Consider the following 16,706-nt stretch of genomic DNA (forward strand, 5'->3'; position numbering starts at 1 on the left):
TGATTCTGAAAGCTCGAGTTTTGCACCACACCCAACTTTGGGGGGCTCTGACGTCATTCTCGGTCGCAGTATGATTGTCTTTTTCAGTGTTGATTATGTTGATATATTGATCTTCTCAATACACTTTACTTCATGCATGTATGTTTTGTTGTTTTTTAGCAAGAGTGATTTCAAACTCTGGTAAAGTTTCTTTTAGACGTCAGTTTATATGTAGAAGTATGTAGAAGTATATTTACTTTTCATGAAGAATATATTAAATATACTTAGTTTTCATGAAATGTTTTATTCAAACCTATATATTTATTATGTTGCTTTTGTAGAAATTGCCAGTGATTAACACTGACCAATTACACACCTTCAGATATGTGTATGTATGTAAGCCCTGGTAAACTCACAACTAAGTAAAGGCTGATGTTATGCAATTGTAGCTTGGCTGTTTGTCTCTTGAAGCTAGATGACTTGCCATGTCGGCGAGATTTGAAACTTTAATTGTATATGCCAGGAGTATAATGGATCTTGTTGGGATATGAATGAATATTTCAGCAAAAAGTTAGAATGTTTTTGTTGTGATTATTGACACTTGCTCTTGCTGTTCATGTATAATATGATGTTTGATTAGATTGCCAGAATTCAAATGTTTTTAAATTGTTGTATGATCTCTCCTTGTTTATGTATGGAGACGGTATGGGATCAACTTGTTACAAATTTAGGCTCGTTCGGGATTGTTCCAAAATGATAAACAAGGACTAAGGGGAGTTGAAACAACTTATGCTAGTTGAGTTCAAAAGGTGTATTCCATGTGACATTAATCATTGGATGAACAAAAAGCTGAATCATTAGAACAAGCACCTACTCAAGCAGATGACTATGCACTTACACATGAAGTTTCTTTGCGAAATGTAGATTACCTTGGTAGAGGAAGGTTTAGTTCTTTCAGTCAGCGAAATGCTACAGGGAGTAATTCTTCATGGTCAAATTTCAGTTATCATTTAGAGGCCCCAACAATAACCAGGTTAACCAGGTCAGTTGTGGCAAGTATTTCCCCTCAGTGGAACAATACATCCATGTCAGCAGGAATGTGATTTCGGTTCCAGTTTGTCCATATTGTAATAAAAAAGCCCATTGGATAAGTGCATGTTGGAAATTGAAAAAAAAAGATCAGAATGAACAGGTGCCACATGCTGGCTTCAGTGATATCACGCCAAATTTATGGACTTGATGCTGAAGATGTGCAAGTAAATAACTTAACTTTTAATTCTAGAGGATTAGTATCTTTAGTGGATTAAAGCTCTGTCTCAAAACCTGTAGATATCCTGAGAGATAGTGGATCCCTCCAGACTCTTATGCTGGAAGATAATCTACCATTTTCTGTGAAAACTTACACGGAATCAGCATACCTTAGGAATAGGTGGTTACATTAAGGTACCTTCATGTAGTCCATTTAAAGTCAGATGTGGTGACAGGTGTATTACATAGGGAGTCATGTCAACTTTACCAGTGCCTGGTGTATCGCTTATCATGGATAATGATATTGCAGAAGACAAGGTTGTATCTGATCTTCCTAAAATTAGTGAGATACCATGTGCAAAGCAGGAACAGATAGAATAGTTAAATGGATACCGTTCAGTTCAGTTTTGTGGAAGGTTCAAGTGGAGTTATTTCTTGGGAGAAACTTATTGAAGAACAAATGACGAATCCAGGACTTATGTAACTAAGAGACTAAGCTGTTTAAAAAAAGATAGTGATGGGGAGGCAGTATGTTATTATCTAAATGGAGATATGTTAATGAGGAAGTGGAGACCAGCATACTGTCCAGCAGATGAAGAATGGACAATAGTACACAAAATAGTCAGTTCGTAATCTAGCGTATGATACTCTACTTGCAGGGCACTTAGGAGTTAACAGTCAAAAGTTTCTACCTCATTTCTATTGGCCAGGAGTTCATTATGATGTCAGAACATTCTGTAGAACATGTCACACTTGTAAGATTGTTGGTAAACCAAATCAGAAGATCGCAAGATATCATTTGCAGCCAATTCCAACACTTGAAGAACCATTAAGCAAGGTTATAATAGATTGTGTTGGACCATTCCCTCCCACACGGACAGGGAATGCCTATTTGTTGACAATAATGTGTGCATCAACACGTTTTCCAGAAGCTATTCCACTGAGGAATATTAAGGCTCCTCTCGTTATCAAGGCTTTGATTAAGTTCTTCACTCTAGTTGGGTTACCAACGTCCATCCAATCAGATCAGGGGTCTAACTTTATGTCTGAGATATTTTAGCAGATTATGTATGAGTTGGGTATCATTCAGTACAGTTCAATTGCCTATCATCCCGAGTCTCAAGGTGCTTTTGAGCGATTCCACCAAACTCTGAAGAACATGCTTAAGGCTTATTGTGAAGACAATCAGAAAGACTGGGATGATTGAGTTAAATACAATATTTGCAGCTAGGGAATCTGTGCAGGAATCACTGGGCTTCAGTCCTTTTGATTTGGTGTGTGGACGTACAGTTCAGGTACCATTAAATTTCCTAAAAGAGAAGTGGTTAGATGATGACATGGAAATCATTTTGCTGGAGTATGATTCCAGTATGAAATGCTAGGTATGTCAGCAAGTTTAATTTATTAAAGGGATACTGGCAGATCCCGTTAACAGATAGCACAAAGCAAGTATCATCTCTAGTCACACCAGAAGGCTTATATCAGTATAATGTGATGCCTTTTGGAAATGCCCATGCTACCTTTCAAAGACTTATCAACATGATTACAGCAAGTATTGACTGGCATACATTGATGACGTCATTGTGGCTATAGTAAAGTGGGATGATCAGATGAACACCATGAGAATGTTTTTTTACTCTCTATCCCGTATTCAACTCAATATCAGTTGTCCAACAGTGAATAAGTGAAGGCCACAGTGGTGTATTTAGGACATGTTGTAGGACAAGGTGAAGTAGGCCAAAGTAGAAGCTGTGAACATGTTTCCAGAACCTACAACCAGGAAAGAATTGTTGAGATTCTTAGGGATGGCTGGATGCATCGCCGGTTTTGTCAGAACTTTTCTCAAGTAGCTTCATTATTGACCAATCGACTGAAGAAAGACTGCAAATTTATCTGGGAAAAGTCTCAACAACAGACAGGCCTTTGAGAAGATCAAAGCTATTCTGACTAATGCACCTGTGCTGGTTGTGCCCAATAGACCATCCCATATGCTACTTCAGCAAAAAAAATAATATTCATCAGAGAAACTACTCAACAAGAAAGAGACTCAGGCGCTGGTACTAGCTCTCCAACACTTGGAAGTGTACCCGAGTACAACGGTGACACCATTACTTGTGTTCAAAGATCACAATCCACTGGTGTATTTGAAGAAACTAAAGATAAAAAATCAGCGACTTATGCGCTGGAGCATTCAGCTTGAGAACTTTGATCTGGACATTCATCACATCAAGGGAAAAGACAATATATTGGCTGATGCTCTTTCACGTGCAGTGTAAACTGAGGTGACAATATATATATTCACTCTTATGAACTGAAACACATTGCCTGCTATAGTTTCAAATAGTGAAACATGTGTTCCTGAATGACCATGTGTGATCATGATGTGAATGTGTTTTATAACATTAAATGTTGTACAAATGTTGTCAAATGTTAGCTTTGACGTTTTTCAACATGCAAAACTTATTTATAAGTGGGAGAATGTTATGAGAATCAATTATATATGTCCATTACGAATATTATTCTCCTATGTCTCTGGCAAGGCTCGAACCCAATCTATACCATCCGTATTGATGAAGAATATATTAAATATACTTAGTTTTCATGAAATGTATATTCAAACCTTTATATATAATTATGTTGCTTTTGTAGAAATTGCCAGTGATTAACACTGACCAATTACACACCTTCAGATGTGTGTATGTATGTAAGCCCTGGTAAACTCACAGCCAAGTGAAGGCTGATGTTACGCAATTGTAGCTTGGCTGTTTGTCTCTTGAAGCTAGATGAAGACAAAGTGGTCAGTTCCCAGGTCGGATTAGGTGTGAACTGACGTGCCATGTTGGCGAGATTTGAAACTTTAATTGTATATGCCAGGTCTGCAATATGTGAACTATGGAGTATAATGGATTATGTGAAACATTCAATGGATCTTATTGATATATATGAATGAATATTTCAGCATAAAGTAAGACTGTTTTTATTGTGATTATTGATACTTGCTCTTGCTGTTTATGTATATGTTTGATTAGACTGCCAGAATGAAATTGTTTTTAAATTGTTGTGTGATCTCCTTGTTATGTATGGCGACTGTATAGTGTACCCACTCATAACACTATGATGCATCATCCTGCAACTCTAGCCATATAGTATGTACACTGATGACCCTTCTTAACTTAGCTACATGGAACATTTGTGGTATCAAACATGGGACGACTGAGCTGTACAAGAAACTCGTTATAAGTGACGTCGTGCTTGTTACAGCGCCCTGGCCAGACTGGGAAAATTCACAGTTTTTGAAAACATTCCACGACAACTTTAATGTTTATTCGAAATCCAGTTGTGACTCCAACCAGCACCAGCGAGGTTCTGGTGGTGTAGCCATGTTTGTACGGAAAGGTGACTGGTGTAATGTTACTCCTATTGGCACCCACTACACAGAAGCCACGTACTGTGCATCAAACAACACATCGGTACTAGCCATGGGTATGTACTTGGGTGAGTGAGTGAGTTGGGTTTAACACTGCTTTTAACAGTATTCCAGTTATATCGCGGCGTGTCAGCTTAATGTGGGAGGAAAGTCCGAAGTGTACATTACTTCATAAACTCACGAGCACGGGTATGGTGCCGACAACCCAAGAAACATAATCGGGGCGAACCGGGATTCGAACCCACAATCATAGGTTTCTGGCGTGTCCAAATGCCGCAACTCTGCACAGCGAATCGCGGCTCCTTAGACGCCTGGGCCACGCGTGTCCCTGTATGTACTTGGGACTAAACTACCATCAACACATGTCCTCGATAGTGTGTAGCCTGCAACCTCCGTGTATCGCGGTACTTGTCATGTACGCTAAACGGAACAAAATGCACTCACTAACCTTTATGTTTATTCATGTTCTCTGTATCAGATATCATTCATGTTATCAAACAATGCATATTTTACTGATAAAAGTTCATTATTTACATTAGTAGCTCCGAGTAAAAGCCGGGCTCGCGCTCTGTTTGACGAGGGAGAGAACTCCATCGTATCGCGGTACAGAGAAAAGTTGTATGGAGGTCCGAATTGGACAAAAAGAGGACATAATTCTACCAACCACTTGGTATGATCATGCCAGACATCAGTGATTTGTCCAGACAAGTGCAAAGACGGCACAAGTAAAATTCTAAATGTGTTATCAGCAATAGGTATTCAATGCATATTTACCGAAAAGTAAGAGAAAAATATTTTTATAAGTCAACATCAAAATATCAGAAATGATATTTTAAGATTGTTTAAAAAAAATGGATGACAATAATTTGTCACAAAATGGAAAAATGTTAAAAGTCAACAATAAATATATAAAAAGCACTCCTAGTATGCCCAAAGTATGTATTTATCTTTTGGTTACTAGTGAAGAACGTATTTCTAAGTTTGGCATTATGGCCTTTATGATCTCCCAATAGATTCTGGGCACAGAGCGGGAAAAAATGTGCGGACTACGTAACTTCCGTTACCTCATTAGTCGCCATGAATATGCAGATGATCTAGTTCAGGTCGATAGAGAAAGTTTACTTGGGGAACTGCGGGTTATATCGTTGGCCATTGATAGATGGGGGTAAGGCAATATTACAACAGATGCCAGAAATATGTATCAACTGATTAATAACTCCTTACTTACAGCAGACGGAACATTCCGAGGAAATTGAAATTGTTTACGAAGTGAGCACTTCGTGGTTACTGATTTGCATTAATACACAGCCGCTAAGAGGCGTGTCCTGCGTGAACTATCGGAAATCACAAATGCCGCGATACGATGAATGCCGCGGTACCATGGGGTCCGAGTATACTATGAAGAAGTGTACCATGTTATGGAACTTTATGATATTCTCTCTCAAGAATACCCAACCTACCTTCGAGGATACTTTAATACTGATATCAGTCATGGTAAAATATGAAATCCCGGGCCAGGTGCCTAATACGACTGCTAAGCGAACGTCACCTTTATTCGGTGGTTGATTCACTTGATGAGTCCAGGTACACGTTCCATAGTAAATGTAACAAAGTAAAAACATTAATTGTTTATGTCTTTATAGATATTGATTCACTAAGCAGTGTTAATGGATATGTCATAGACACTAGCATTCCATATAACATCTCAGATCACCTACCAATACTTGTTTGTATTCTTCTTCCCGTTATTGTATGAACTATCACGGAGAGAACTTAAACTGGACTAAAGCAAGTGAAACTGACCTAATGCTATATCGATATGAAACAGAAAACTACTTCCGTGGTACTGAAATGAACAATACTCACTTTGATAGCAATGCAGACTACATTCAATACTATTGTGACTTTATCACAGGTTCTGTACATGCTTCTGCTGCCGGTAGTATTCCATCCACACGCTATCTTAAACCTTACTGGAAGAAAGATGGTCTAAATATTCTACATAAGGAAATGCAAAAGTATCGCCGTCACTGGGTTAATAAGTGGTAAAAACAAAAACGATGCTGCAAATGCAAAATATTGAAAGCAAACCTCTCTTTCAAATCTTTTTTTTCATTTTCTTTCTTATAAATTTAATGAGCACAAAAACATCATTATCACTATGCCCCGGGCTGGGGCACATTAGAGTATTGTATGTTCATATAGTAGTGAATATTCATGGATAAAGGGAGGGTAACCAGTAACATTCGTGTGTATTTCTTTATTTCTCAAACTTAAATAGTTTTTGAGAAAATTTACCCCACTGAGAAAGGGCTGGACTGACGAAAGTAGGGACGGACCAACTCCGTTCCTATAGCCACCGCCCCATTTCATGAAGCTACTCTATAAAATATCACTTTAAATCACACTTACCATCGTGGTTTCGCTAACAGAATCAAAGCTCAAAAGAAACACCTTTATTGTCACATTTGTGGGGACATCTGAAATATAATTAAAAAAACATAAAGCTTTATTTGCTTTTTAAATATCACGATCTTTATCATGCGCAGTTCCGCCTTAGATGTGGTTAGCATCAATGTCCGTCACTCGTTTGCTGGCTGCCTACTCTATTTGTACAGGCCATAGTCGTATTGCAGATTGCGGCGTTAAACGCACATACAAACCTTGAGTGAGTGAGTTATAAATAACGTCGCGTTGCCTTTTTTCAGCCATATAGCGACGAGACCATGGTTATATATTCACATTTATGCATAGTTATATGTAAATACAAATTTTATCAAACACATTTGGGCATAACAATATCAATCATACAGTTTAAAACATGGGCTATAGGCCACCAATAACCAAAGCTAGGCCACCTCGCTGGGGATCGTGGGGACCTACGGTACCTCAGCTTAATACACGGTATCCCAGCAGGATTTACGTCATCACTGTAGCTATTGGTGGTTGTGCACAGTATAAGCAAATATTATAATATATTCAACAATGAGTTGGCTTAAAAACACTGGTTGATGTCAGTTACATCGATAATGATAGGAATTACGTGTCACACAGGGAAACAAATATTTTACGGTAAACTTTAACATCCTGGACAGTGCCTTCAATAATGTCAGTTTAGCATCACATCAAATTTAAAAACAAGCAATGAATTATTCACATTCATATTTTAAAATTTATCATACAGACCAATTTCTTTCAAGTAACTGAGAATTTGTTTCAGATTTAATGTTTGATAATGTGAATCCCATACGACTGGACAGTCCACAAAGTCAAGCAATATATGCTTGATGGTGAACCTTTCATCACAAGGGATACACAAGGGTTCGTCCTCATCTGTCTTAAGAATATTTTCGTGGGCAAACCGACTCTAGCCAATCATGTCTTGACTGACAACCCAAGTAGGTATGACCGATTGTTGGTTTAAATTTATGAAGTTTATTGATTCCTACCTGGGTGTCCCACCTCTTTAGTAATTGATCCCGAGTATAACCTTTGATAGTCGGGGTTTATTTTGGTAAACGGTCTGTCAAGACCTGCAGCATAGCCTTTTGACTTACCCCTTATGCCTGCATGATTTGGTAGCCAGCAAAAGACAATATCACATTGGCCAGTGGAAATATCATTATATAGTTCTAATATGTCTATAGTCAGTTCAAACCACGATAGACCAACCACAAATTGCAACAGAAATGTTTTCAGTTGATTCATATTTAACAAGCCCTCATTAACATCATAAAAAACCTAGAAGAATCTGAGTGTGGGAACATTTTCAAATTCAGTTATCTTTACTATGTCGATCAACCAGTATTTTCATAGAAAAATATAAATATTCGATTTTTTAAAATTATTCAATGTTAACTATTTTACATATATGTATGAAAGAAGCTACAAATACAGGCTTCATTATGCTATACCTTTCCATATGCTATCTTGTTTTGATTGATAGAAATCAGCAAAAATATTTTTTCAGCTTTCAATAATAGCAATCTATTTTGTTCCAAGCAGCAAGAAACGGCCATATGCTGACCGAAACAGCCCATCAAGTTGACAATACAGCACACACATGCAGTTCACCATCTTCAAATGCCCCAGGTTGTTGGTAGTTCAAACAAGACACGCCACGACATTCGCCATAAAGTACAGTTACATTTGTTTGAACCACACATGCTCCTTTACATTTGCATCTGATTATGGTGATTAGTTCTTTGAGCTGCTGGCATATTTGTCAGCTGTGGAATCATTCATTCATCAAAAAACCCAACCCCATTCTTCTGCAGCAATTTCATGATGTTGGGGGTAAGCTTTGTGGGGTGACGTAAGTCACAGCTGATGTGACCTTCTCATGAAACCGACGGTATCTTAGATCATTTAGATCTTCATCTGGTAAAGTGGTGTAAAGGAACAAGAGAGCATTTTCTCCATAAATTATTATCTGTTCTCTGGTTATATCTTGCACTGGCTTGTCAAACACCTTAGCCTGCTCTGCTGTGAATTCTAGATGTTAGGTTACAACCCAGTATGGCATGAATAAATAACAAATGCTCGGTTACAGTTTTGCCAAGTTTTCTCCTATATTCTCCTTTCATATATGTCCCGTATCTTCATTGGTTCTCTTGAATTTGACTTTGATGAAGAATGAAAGAAAATGTTATGTGATAGGACAATAGGGTGGTATGATGAGCCTTTTTTATGTGCCTGAAGGCAATACAACGAACCAGGGAACATTTATAAATTCTTTTTTATCTTTAATATAGGTCAAAGCTGTTAATATAGCTTTGGCCTCAGCAGTGAAGACTGAACTATTATCTGGGATTCTTGAAGAGATAATTCTGGATCCAATGACGGTGGCACTTGCAACTTTGCCACCATCCTTGGACCCGTCTGTAAAACTGGATCTGTGAGAATTATATTATGATCGTTATAGGTTTTATGCTTGTTGACATACCAAAAGATTAGTTTCAGACTTTTTAGCTGGGTTATGGTGAGGCCTACTTCTGGCTTCACCGTCTGCCAGTCGGGGGAACTCAGAAGTCGGGAGGGTGATATAATATTAAGATTTATTTTAGCTGCAGTGATGTGTGGTTGAATTCTGATTCAATGTGATGGAACCAAGTTGGACAGATTTCGAAACAGGTTTTCATATTGAGGTTGCAAAACTACAGTATGCTGAAATTGATTTATTTGAGTGCAATGTAGTAATGTATTGCAAGTTTAATTGCGGCGCTGTTCGAGGGAAGGTTCATGAGCCTGCACATACAAACTGTCCACGGGAGAGGTCCCAAAAGCTCCAGGACAGAGCCTTAGGTATTGATGGTGTATTGTGTCTAATTTTTCTAAATTGCGTTTGAAAGCTCGAACCACAGACAATGGAACCATAGTCTAGTTTGACGCGTATTAACGAACTGTACAGGTGAAGGAGGGTTGTCTGGTCTCCCCCCCCCCCCCCCCCCCCCCCCTCTAGAGCCTTAAGGGCACTTTGACATTAGATTTCGATGTGTGGTGAGAATTTGAGATGACGATCAAATATGATCCTCTACTACCTTGATAGGAGATCCATCTTAAAATAAATCTGGATTCTTGTGAGGTTTACATTTATGACAAAATTTGAATACAGTTTGTTTCAGATTTAGAAAATTTAAAGCCATTTTCGTAATCTCCACCTCAAAACAAATTCATGCAAATGTTTTAAAATACCATGTTTCCACGTTGTCATATGCCTTCTTTAGGTCGAAAAAGATCGATACAGTATGTTGTTGACAATGGAATTTAAAATAGATGACTCCAAACGCACCTCCCAAGGTCGAAAGAGATCGACACAGCATGCTGTCCTTCGACAATGGAATCTTCAACAAATGATTCTAAACACACCTAATGCTACTTTTGTTTTTTAGGAAACAACACTGGATGTCACTCAGCAGGTTATTGGTCTCCAAGTACCATATCCATAGTTTTAACAAGAGGCCACTAGGGCCTGTATCCCGGATATTTATGCAATCATGACAAAATATACATGTGCATTGTACATGTATATAATACTGCAAATATTTCGTAATTTTGACTCTGTCAGCATTTAAAATTGGTGTATGGTAAATGTGCAAGCATGAACGTGTATTTCTCTAGATACAAATGTAGCAAAAAGATCTGAACCGTTTCCATGGCATGATCCAGGATCTAAGTTTCCAAAAACCAGACTGGACCCCAGGGCATTTTGAATCCTCACCACCGGAGAATGCTTCCAACCAAATATGGCTGCTATCTATTTCTTAGTTCCAGAGAAAAAGTCGTTTAAAGCAATATAGCCAAATTGCCCCTATTTGGCCCCGCCCCTCAGCCCCTTGGGGGATCAGCCCCTCCATTTGTACAATTTTGAATCCCCATCACCTGGGGATGCTTCCAACCAAATATGGTTGATATCCATTTCTTAGTTCCAGAGACGAAGTCGTTCAAAGCAATATATAGCCAAAGAGCCCCTATTTGGCCCCGGCCCTCAGCCCCTTGGGGGTCAGCCCCTCCATTTGTACAATTTTTATTCCTCACCACCGGAGTGTGCTTCCAACCAAATGTGGTTCATATCTGTTTCTGAGTTCCAGAGAAGAAGCCGCTGAAAGCAATGTAGCCAAATTACCCCTATTTGGCCCTGCCCTTTAGTCCCTTGAGGGGTCAGCAACTTCATTTGATCTTTCTCTTAGTTCCTGAGAAGAAGTCTCTTAAAGCAATATAGCCAAATTACCCCTATTTGGCCCCGCCCCTTAGCCCCTTTGGGGGTCAGCCCCTCCATTTGTACAATTTTGAATCCTCATCGCGGGAGAATGCTTTCAACCAAATATGGTTTATATCTATCTCTTAGTTCCACAGAAGTCGCTTAGAGCAATATAGCCAAATTACCCCTATTTGGCCCTGCCTCATGGAGTGAACATGTTTCATTAAAGTGCTCAACATCATAAGAGTTAAAATTGACTTGTTATTTTTGTAACCTCTGAAATTGAGGATTATTATTTTTGTTTCGATACAGGAGACGGTAAATTGTGGTTATGTTAACGTTGAAATGACGGGCAACATCTTGGACAGACTCTTTAGCTTCCAAACGTCCGATAGCCTGGTTTCTCTGAATTTGGGGCGTGGCATTGTTGACCAAGGATGGTAGGTCCAAGAATCGGCCACAGTTTTATATCCACTACAGTTCGTTACAGTTCGTGCATTTTCGATTTCGCGAGAAATTGGTGCATGATACCCACATATTCATTGAATTGGTGCGTTTTGGCGATTCGTTTTTTTATGTTACGTTTTTACTCGGGGCTTCCAAAATGCAACCAAAAATATTGATAACACAATGAGGCTTCACTACATGTTAAAACTCGTATCAATTCATGGTTCCGTGTTTGTTACCTATTTGCTTAAAACCACTCGCGTTTGTTTTGCGTGTGAGTATAGTTTATGCACAGGGCATGACATGATCAGCCGATTGATAGAATCGGGCCCATTCTACTGCCTGTCTAGGCAAAGTTAGGGTCGAAGTGGTGTGTTGGACTAAGGAACACTATTGCCGGCTCCGTCGCCCTCAACCACCAGACTCCCTTCCTCTGCGACACAAGGTCTCAGCCAACGGTAAACAGGCTCCCCAATTCGGTCGCCTTTTACGATCAGCAATGGGGTGGCGAGGACACATTCTTATCTTCCCCGGGTCCCCACGCGGGTATTGAGTAAGAGTCATCAGGCTACCATCAGGCTTTGGCACAAGAATGCAAGGCGAACTCTAGTTTCTATGACTTGGTTCAATAATGTCATTGTCCAGCATGTATTGATCTTCCTTCTTCAGAAATTCATGTTTGATTGGATTCATCTGATAGGGATCTTGTTTCAAATATACAGCGTCACCTACTTCTACATCATGACACACTAAATTTGTACAGCCAAACTATTAAATCAACTCTGACAAATGAGCTAACTTAACATCTAAGTTAGCTAAAACTTCAGACTTGTTTAGCCAAGGGCTAGCACAGTCAGAAAGCCATCAAACTTTACAAAGTCACAATTGTTATCAGTATCACAATCTGAGCAATATGTACAGGAGAAACAGTGGCAAGACATTAAGTAGGTTCATAGTCATTTCTTTCATGATATTTTCTTATATTGACATAATAAAACTGTGTGGGTTTTTTAAGATGGCCTGGTGTTTGTATCACTGACTTTCCTATCAATAAGATATGGCCCATGGTACCTAGAACATAATGGTTCAACAGGAATGGGCAAAAACACTCAGACTTTAGCAACAGTACTGAAATTCCTCTCTTGAGACTTTGGCGTCATGCACGTTCCTTTTGTCCTGTGATTCTTTAAACCTATCCCTAGCAACTAACTTCACAATCTTTAGAAATCCAAACTTCAAGTGCTCCTTCAAGTGTTTGAAAGGTCTAAGAAGAGAATGGCCAAATACAAGACCAAAAGACTAAACCATAAGGACTCCCCCCTAGCAAAGAACAACAAATGAATGCCTTCATCCTAATCATTCTCAATCTCAAAACAGTAAATCCTTATCATTTTCTTATGAGTCTGATGAAACCTCTCTAAAGCTCCCTGAGATTCAGGATGATGTGCGACCACCTCAGTGGTCTACTCAGACAGCATCTGCCTAGAGAGCAAAACGCCGGCGGTCGTTCACCAGTCGTCAAACCAAAAGACGTTAAAAGATGGTACTTGTTGTTGCCCTGCCTGGCGCTAGACTTTACGGGCGGGGGGGGGGGGGGGGGGGGGGGGGAGAAGGAATGGTGGGTTCGGAGTCAGTTTGCTGTGTCTTAGTTGGATATTCATGAAAAAGTGCAGCATGGTATCTCAGTGGGCTAACATTATAAAATCAGCATTAGTCCAGCATAGCATAAGCACACACACACGTCGATGCATGTCGATATATAAGTGCAATAATCATGAACCCTTTTCACCTCATATTCAGGATGATATGCATTAGACTTAACCTGAATTATGTCCAACTATGTAAGGCTAACATAGCCCTGTTGGAAAACACCTGACATGAGATTAGGACCCTGATCTGACCAAATAGTCCCAGGCAAACCGACCAGAACTGTACCAAATCTTTCAGCAGAAACATCATGCAGCCTCCATTTCCTCATCAAATTGCTGCCTTTAAAACAATAGCAAACTGGAACCTTGTCAGCTTCTTCTAAAGAGAGTGTCCTATTAAAAACATTGTTCTGGGTCATAACCAACTTAACTAACTGCTCCCTACCCAGAACTGTTTCCTCAAATTGTCAGTCAAATCATAATTGGAATCATGTGGCAACACCCGAAGAAAAAATACCTGGAATATCTTTTTCAAGATTTCAGTACTTTCTGAAGTGCTAGCATCATGGCAAATGGTAGAGAGTATCTACAACCCCCATCCTAAGGAACCCAGATACCAAATCTCTCTCCAAATTCACAAAATCGACAGGCGCACTTGTGAAACCACACAAACCTTCTAAACAAACTCCTCAGAAAGTGGCGAAATGCCATCCAAAAACAGAGTTTGAAGAACACCAGCATCCCACAAATTCAGCTGACACAAAACCTTTTCTGACTTTGATGACTGTTATACAAAAGATAACTCCTCATTAGTAAAATCACAAAAAAAGGCTGCGACATGACTTTTACAAAAGAATTAGGGGAAGAATGACTGGTGAGATTGTTACATTCAGAAATGATATGCCCTGGCTTACGGCAATATCCTGGCTCCGGCGACAATCCAGAGTGAGTGAGTTATTTCAGCCATATTACCACGAGAACAAGTGAGTGATAAATACAAAGTTGTATTTCAAACAAATTTGTCAAACATTTTTTGGCATAAGACTATTATATATTCAGTTTAAAACACGGGCTATAAGCCACAAGTAACCAAAGCTAGGCCACCTCGCTGGTGATCATGGTGCTTGTGACCACTTTGGCTACTGGTGGTTGTGCACAATATTAACCATTATTAACAAGTGCTCCGCATCTAATTAGCTTAAAACACAGGTTGATGGTAGTTACATTGATACCCATTTCGTGTCACACAGGGAGACAATAATTTAATGGTACTTTAACCACCTGGACAGAGCCTTTATTAATCTTTGTTGATAAAAGCATAATGCCAAATTTAAAAACAATTAATTTGTTATTCACAGACATATAAAATACAGACCAATTTCTTTCAAGTAGCTAAGAATGAAAGATCCACTTACATGGGAAAAAGGAACTTTCATATTTACTGATAATTCGTTGCGCGTTGACAACTGGTGTTAGAATCCGGCTGGAGTAACTTTTGAGCTTACTCCCGATCCAGTAACCTCTCCACTTGCCCACCATCTACATACGTGTATATATCGAGGATGACTCCCCAAGTCCTGTGTCTACCCCATGAAATCGTTAGCGTCCTGATCAACATGGATCTCCAGCACCTTCATCTTGAATGGACCATCCAAGAAAGTATGGACAACCTTCAAGTGAACCTAAAATGGAGGAAACAGCCAGCAGCCACAGTGAGTAATGTCATAATAAAGTCGTCTACCATGAAGTCCCGGGCCAAAATTGAGCGAGATAGGAAACGCCATAACAGTTATATGAAGAGAAAATGTGCCCAACTCCATGCTGATGAATGTACGCGAGATAGGAAACGCCATAACAGTTATATGAAGAGAAAACGTGCCGAACTCCATGCTGATGAATGTACCTCGCTGAGCACCACAAACGTACATACTATCAGTACATTTGCCAAGTGTACCAACAAGAGGCAACACCTACGTATAGTGATGCGTCATGTCAATCTGAGAAGTCCCCATCAGTTAACGCTGGGACCGTGATGAACCCGGTCTCGTTTGCCAATGTTGGTTCTCAGACCTCAACTAAAATGGAAACTGCAACGTCAGTGTTGAAATCTAAAACAACTACACAGTCGCCTCCTAACCAACCCAGTTCTACCCGAATTACAGAAAGAGTTCTTAAGCGGCGATTCAAGAACAACAAACCCGAATTTCTCATCAAATGGCAGAATCTACCCAACAACAAAAACACCTGGATCCCCGTGGCTAAGCTTGACAGTGTCGCCGTAGCATACCTGGACACTAATGAAAAATGTGTACCTGGGCCTAAACCATATGAAGAATCCCCATATGATGCCCACGTGGCCTACATGCAGGCACACCGGCCAGAGTGCAACAGATCGTTCGCATTCGGGATAATTATTTTTAATATTGTGATAACTGACAATTTCACGTTTATATTTGAACATTTGAATAGCGACTTATCTCGACATGAGGACATGTCTTTCTCGAGAGGGCGGCAATTGTCACAGAGTGACTTAACTGCACTCTGGACAACGCAATGTTAAAGAATTGTAGCTTCTGAACAACATCCCTTTTGTACAGTATTGAGAACATATCGTTTAGGAAATCTGGACTATTTAACATGATGTAATCCATGCGTAACAGCGGTCAGTTGAACCATTGTCTAACACAGCATTTCACATTAAGACATTTATAGCCTTAATCCATTTTCCCCGGGCCGTGTCTGTAATCATATCCATAAGCCCCATGTCCAGGGCAACGCCATTATTTCATTGTCTGTCTATTGTTGTCCTATAGTGTATATATATGTTTACATCTTTACTGTTAGGCAGTCTGGTATTCCGACAGCACCTGTATGTACAGCCGCGAGTAGGATACGCCTGCTTGCTGGACTTCACTGGTAGTTGTTGAGTTGGAATCTCCGCTCGACATATTTCTATTAGCAATTGTATTTGTTTGTATTATTGCCGACTAAAGAAGTTTGGACTCAACGTATTCTTCGTCTTCAATCTGAGCTTATTTCCCCGTCAACGTGCCCGTTGACAATAATCATAGCGACTGATTTATGACTACCATTGTCTGCAGTACATTTGACTCCAAGGGCAAATTACCCTGTAGCCATGTCTCCATAACTTAATTGTCATTACGTTTTAGGCGCTAATCCCCGTTGTTAATCCTCACCAACATTTCATTGTATATTGACTGTCAGTCAGCCTGGACTACCATATCACTTCCCTTTA

General features: G+C 39.5%; 1 protein-coding gene across 8 annotated transcripts in view; it reads right to left on the bottom strand.

Annotated features, from left to right (window-relative positions):
- Window positions 1-16,706, bottom strand: part of LOC139450440 (glycine receptor subunit alpha-2-like) — a 302,790-nt gene that overhangs the window by 215,404 nt on the left and 70,680 nt on the right. For 7 of the 8 annotated variants that reach the window (XR_011652225.1, XR_011652226.1, XM_071232142.1 and 4 more), the window contains exon 4: window positions 7,067-7,134. The exons of the other annotated variant lie outside the window; for it this stretch is intronic. Coding sequence is in view for 5 of the 7 variants with exons in the window: in XM_071232142.1 (XP_071088243.1) it covers window positions 7,067-7,134 (68 nt within the window). In the remaining 2 variants the exon portion in view is untranslated. The remainder of the gene's footprint in view (window positions 1-7,066; window positions 7,135-16,706) is intronic. 8 annotated transcript variants of the gene reach the window in all.

Source organism: Haliotis cracherodii, unplaced genomic scaffold (genome assembly GCF_022045235.1).
Source record: "Haliotis cracherodii isolate W230 unplaced genomic scaffold, xgHalCrac1.p SCAF_8, whole genome shotgun sequence".
In the NCBI taxonomy this organism is placed as follows: Eukaryota; Metazoa; Mollusca; class Gastropoda; order Lepetellida; family Haliotidae; genus Haliotis; species Haliotis cracherodii.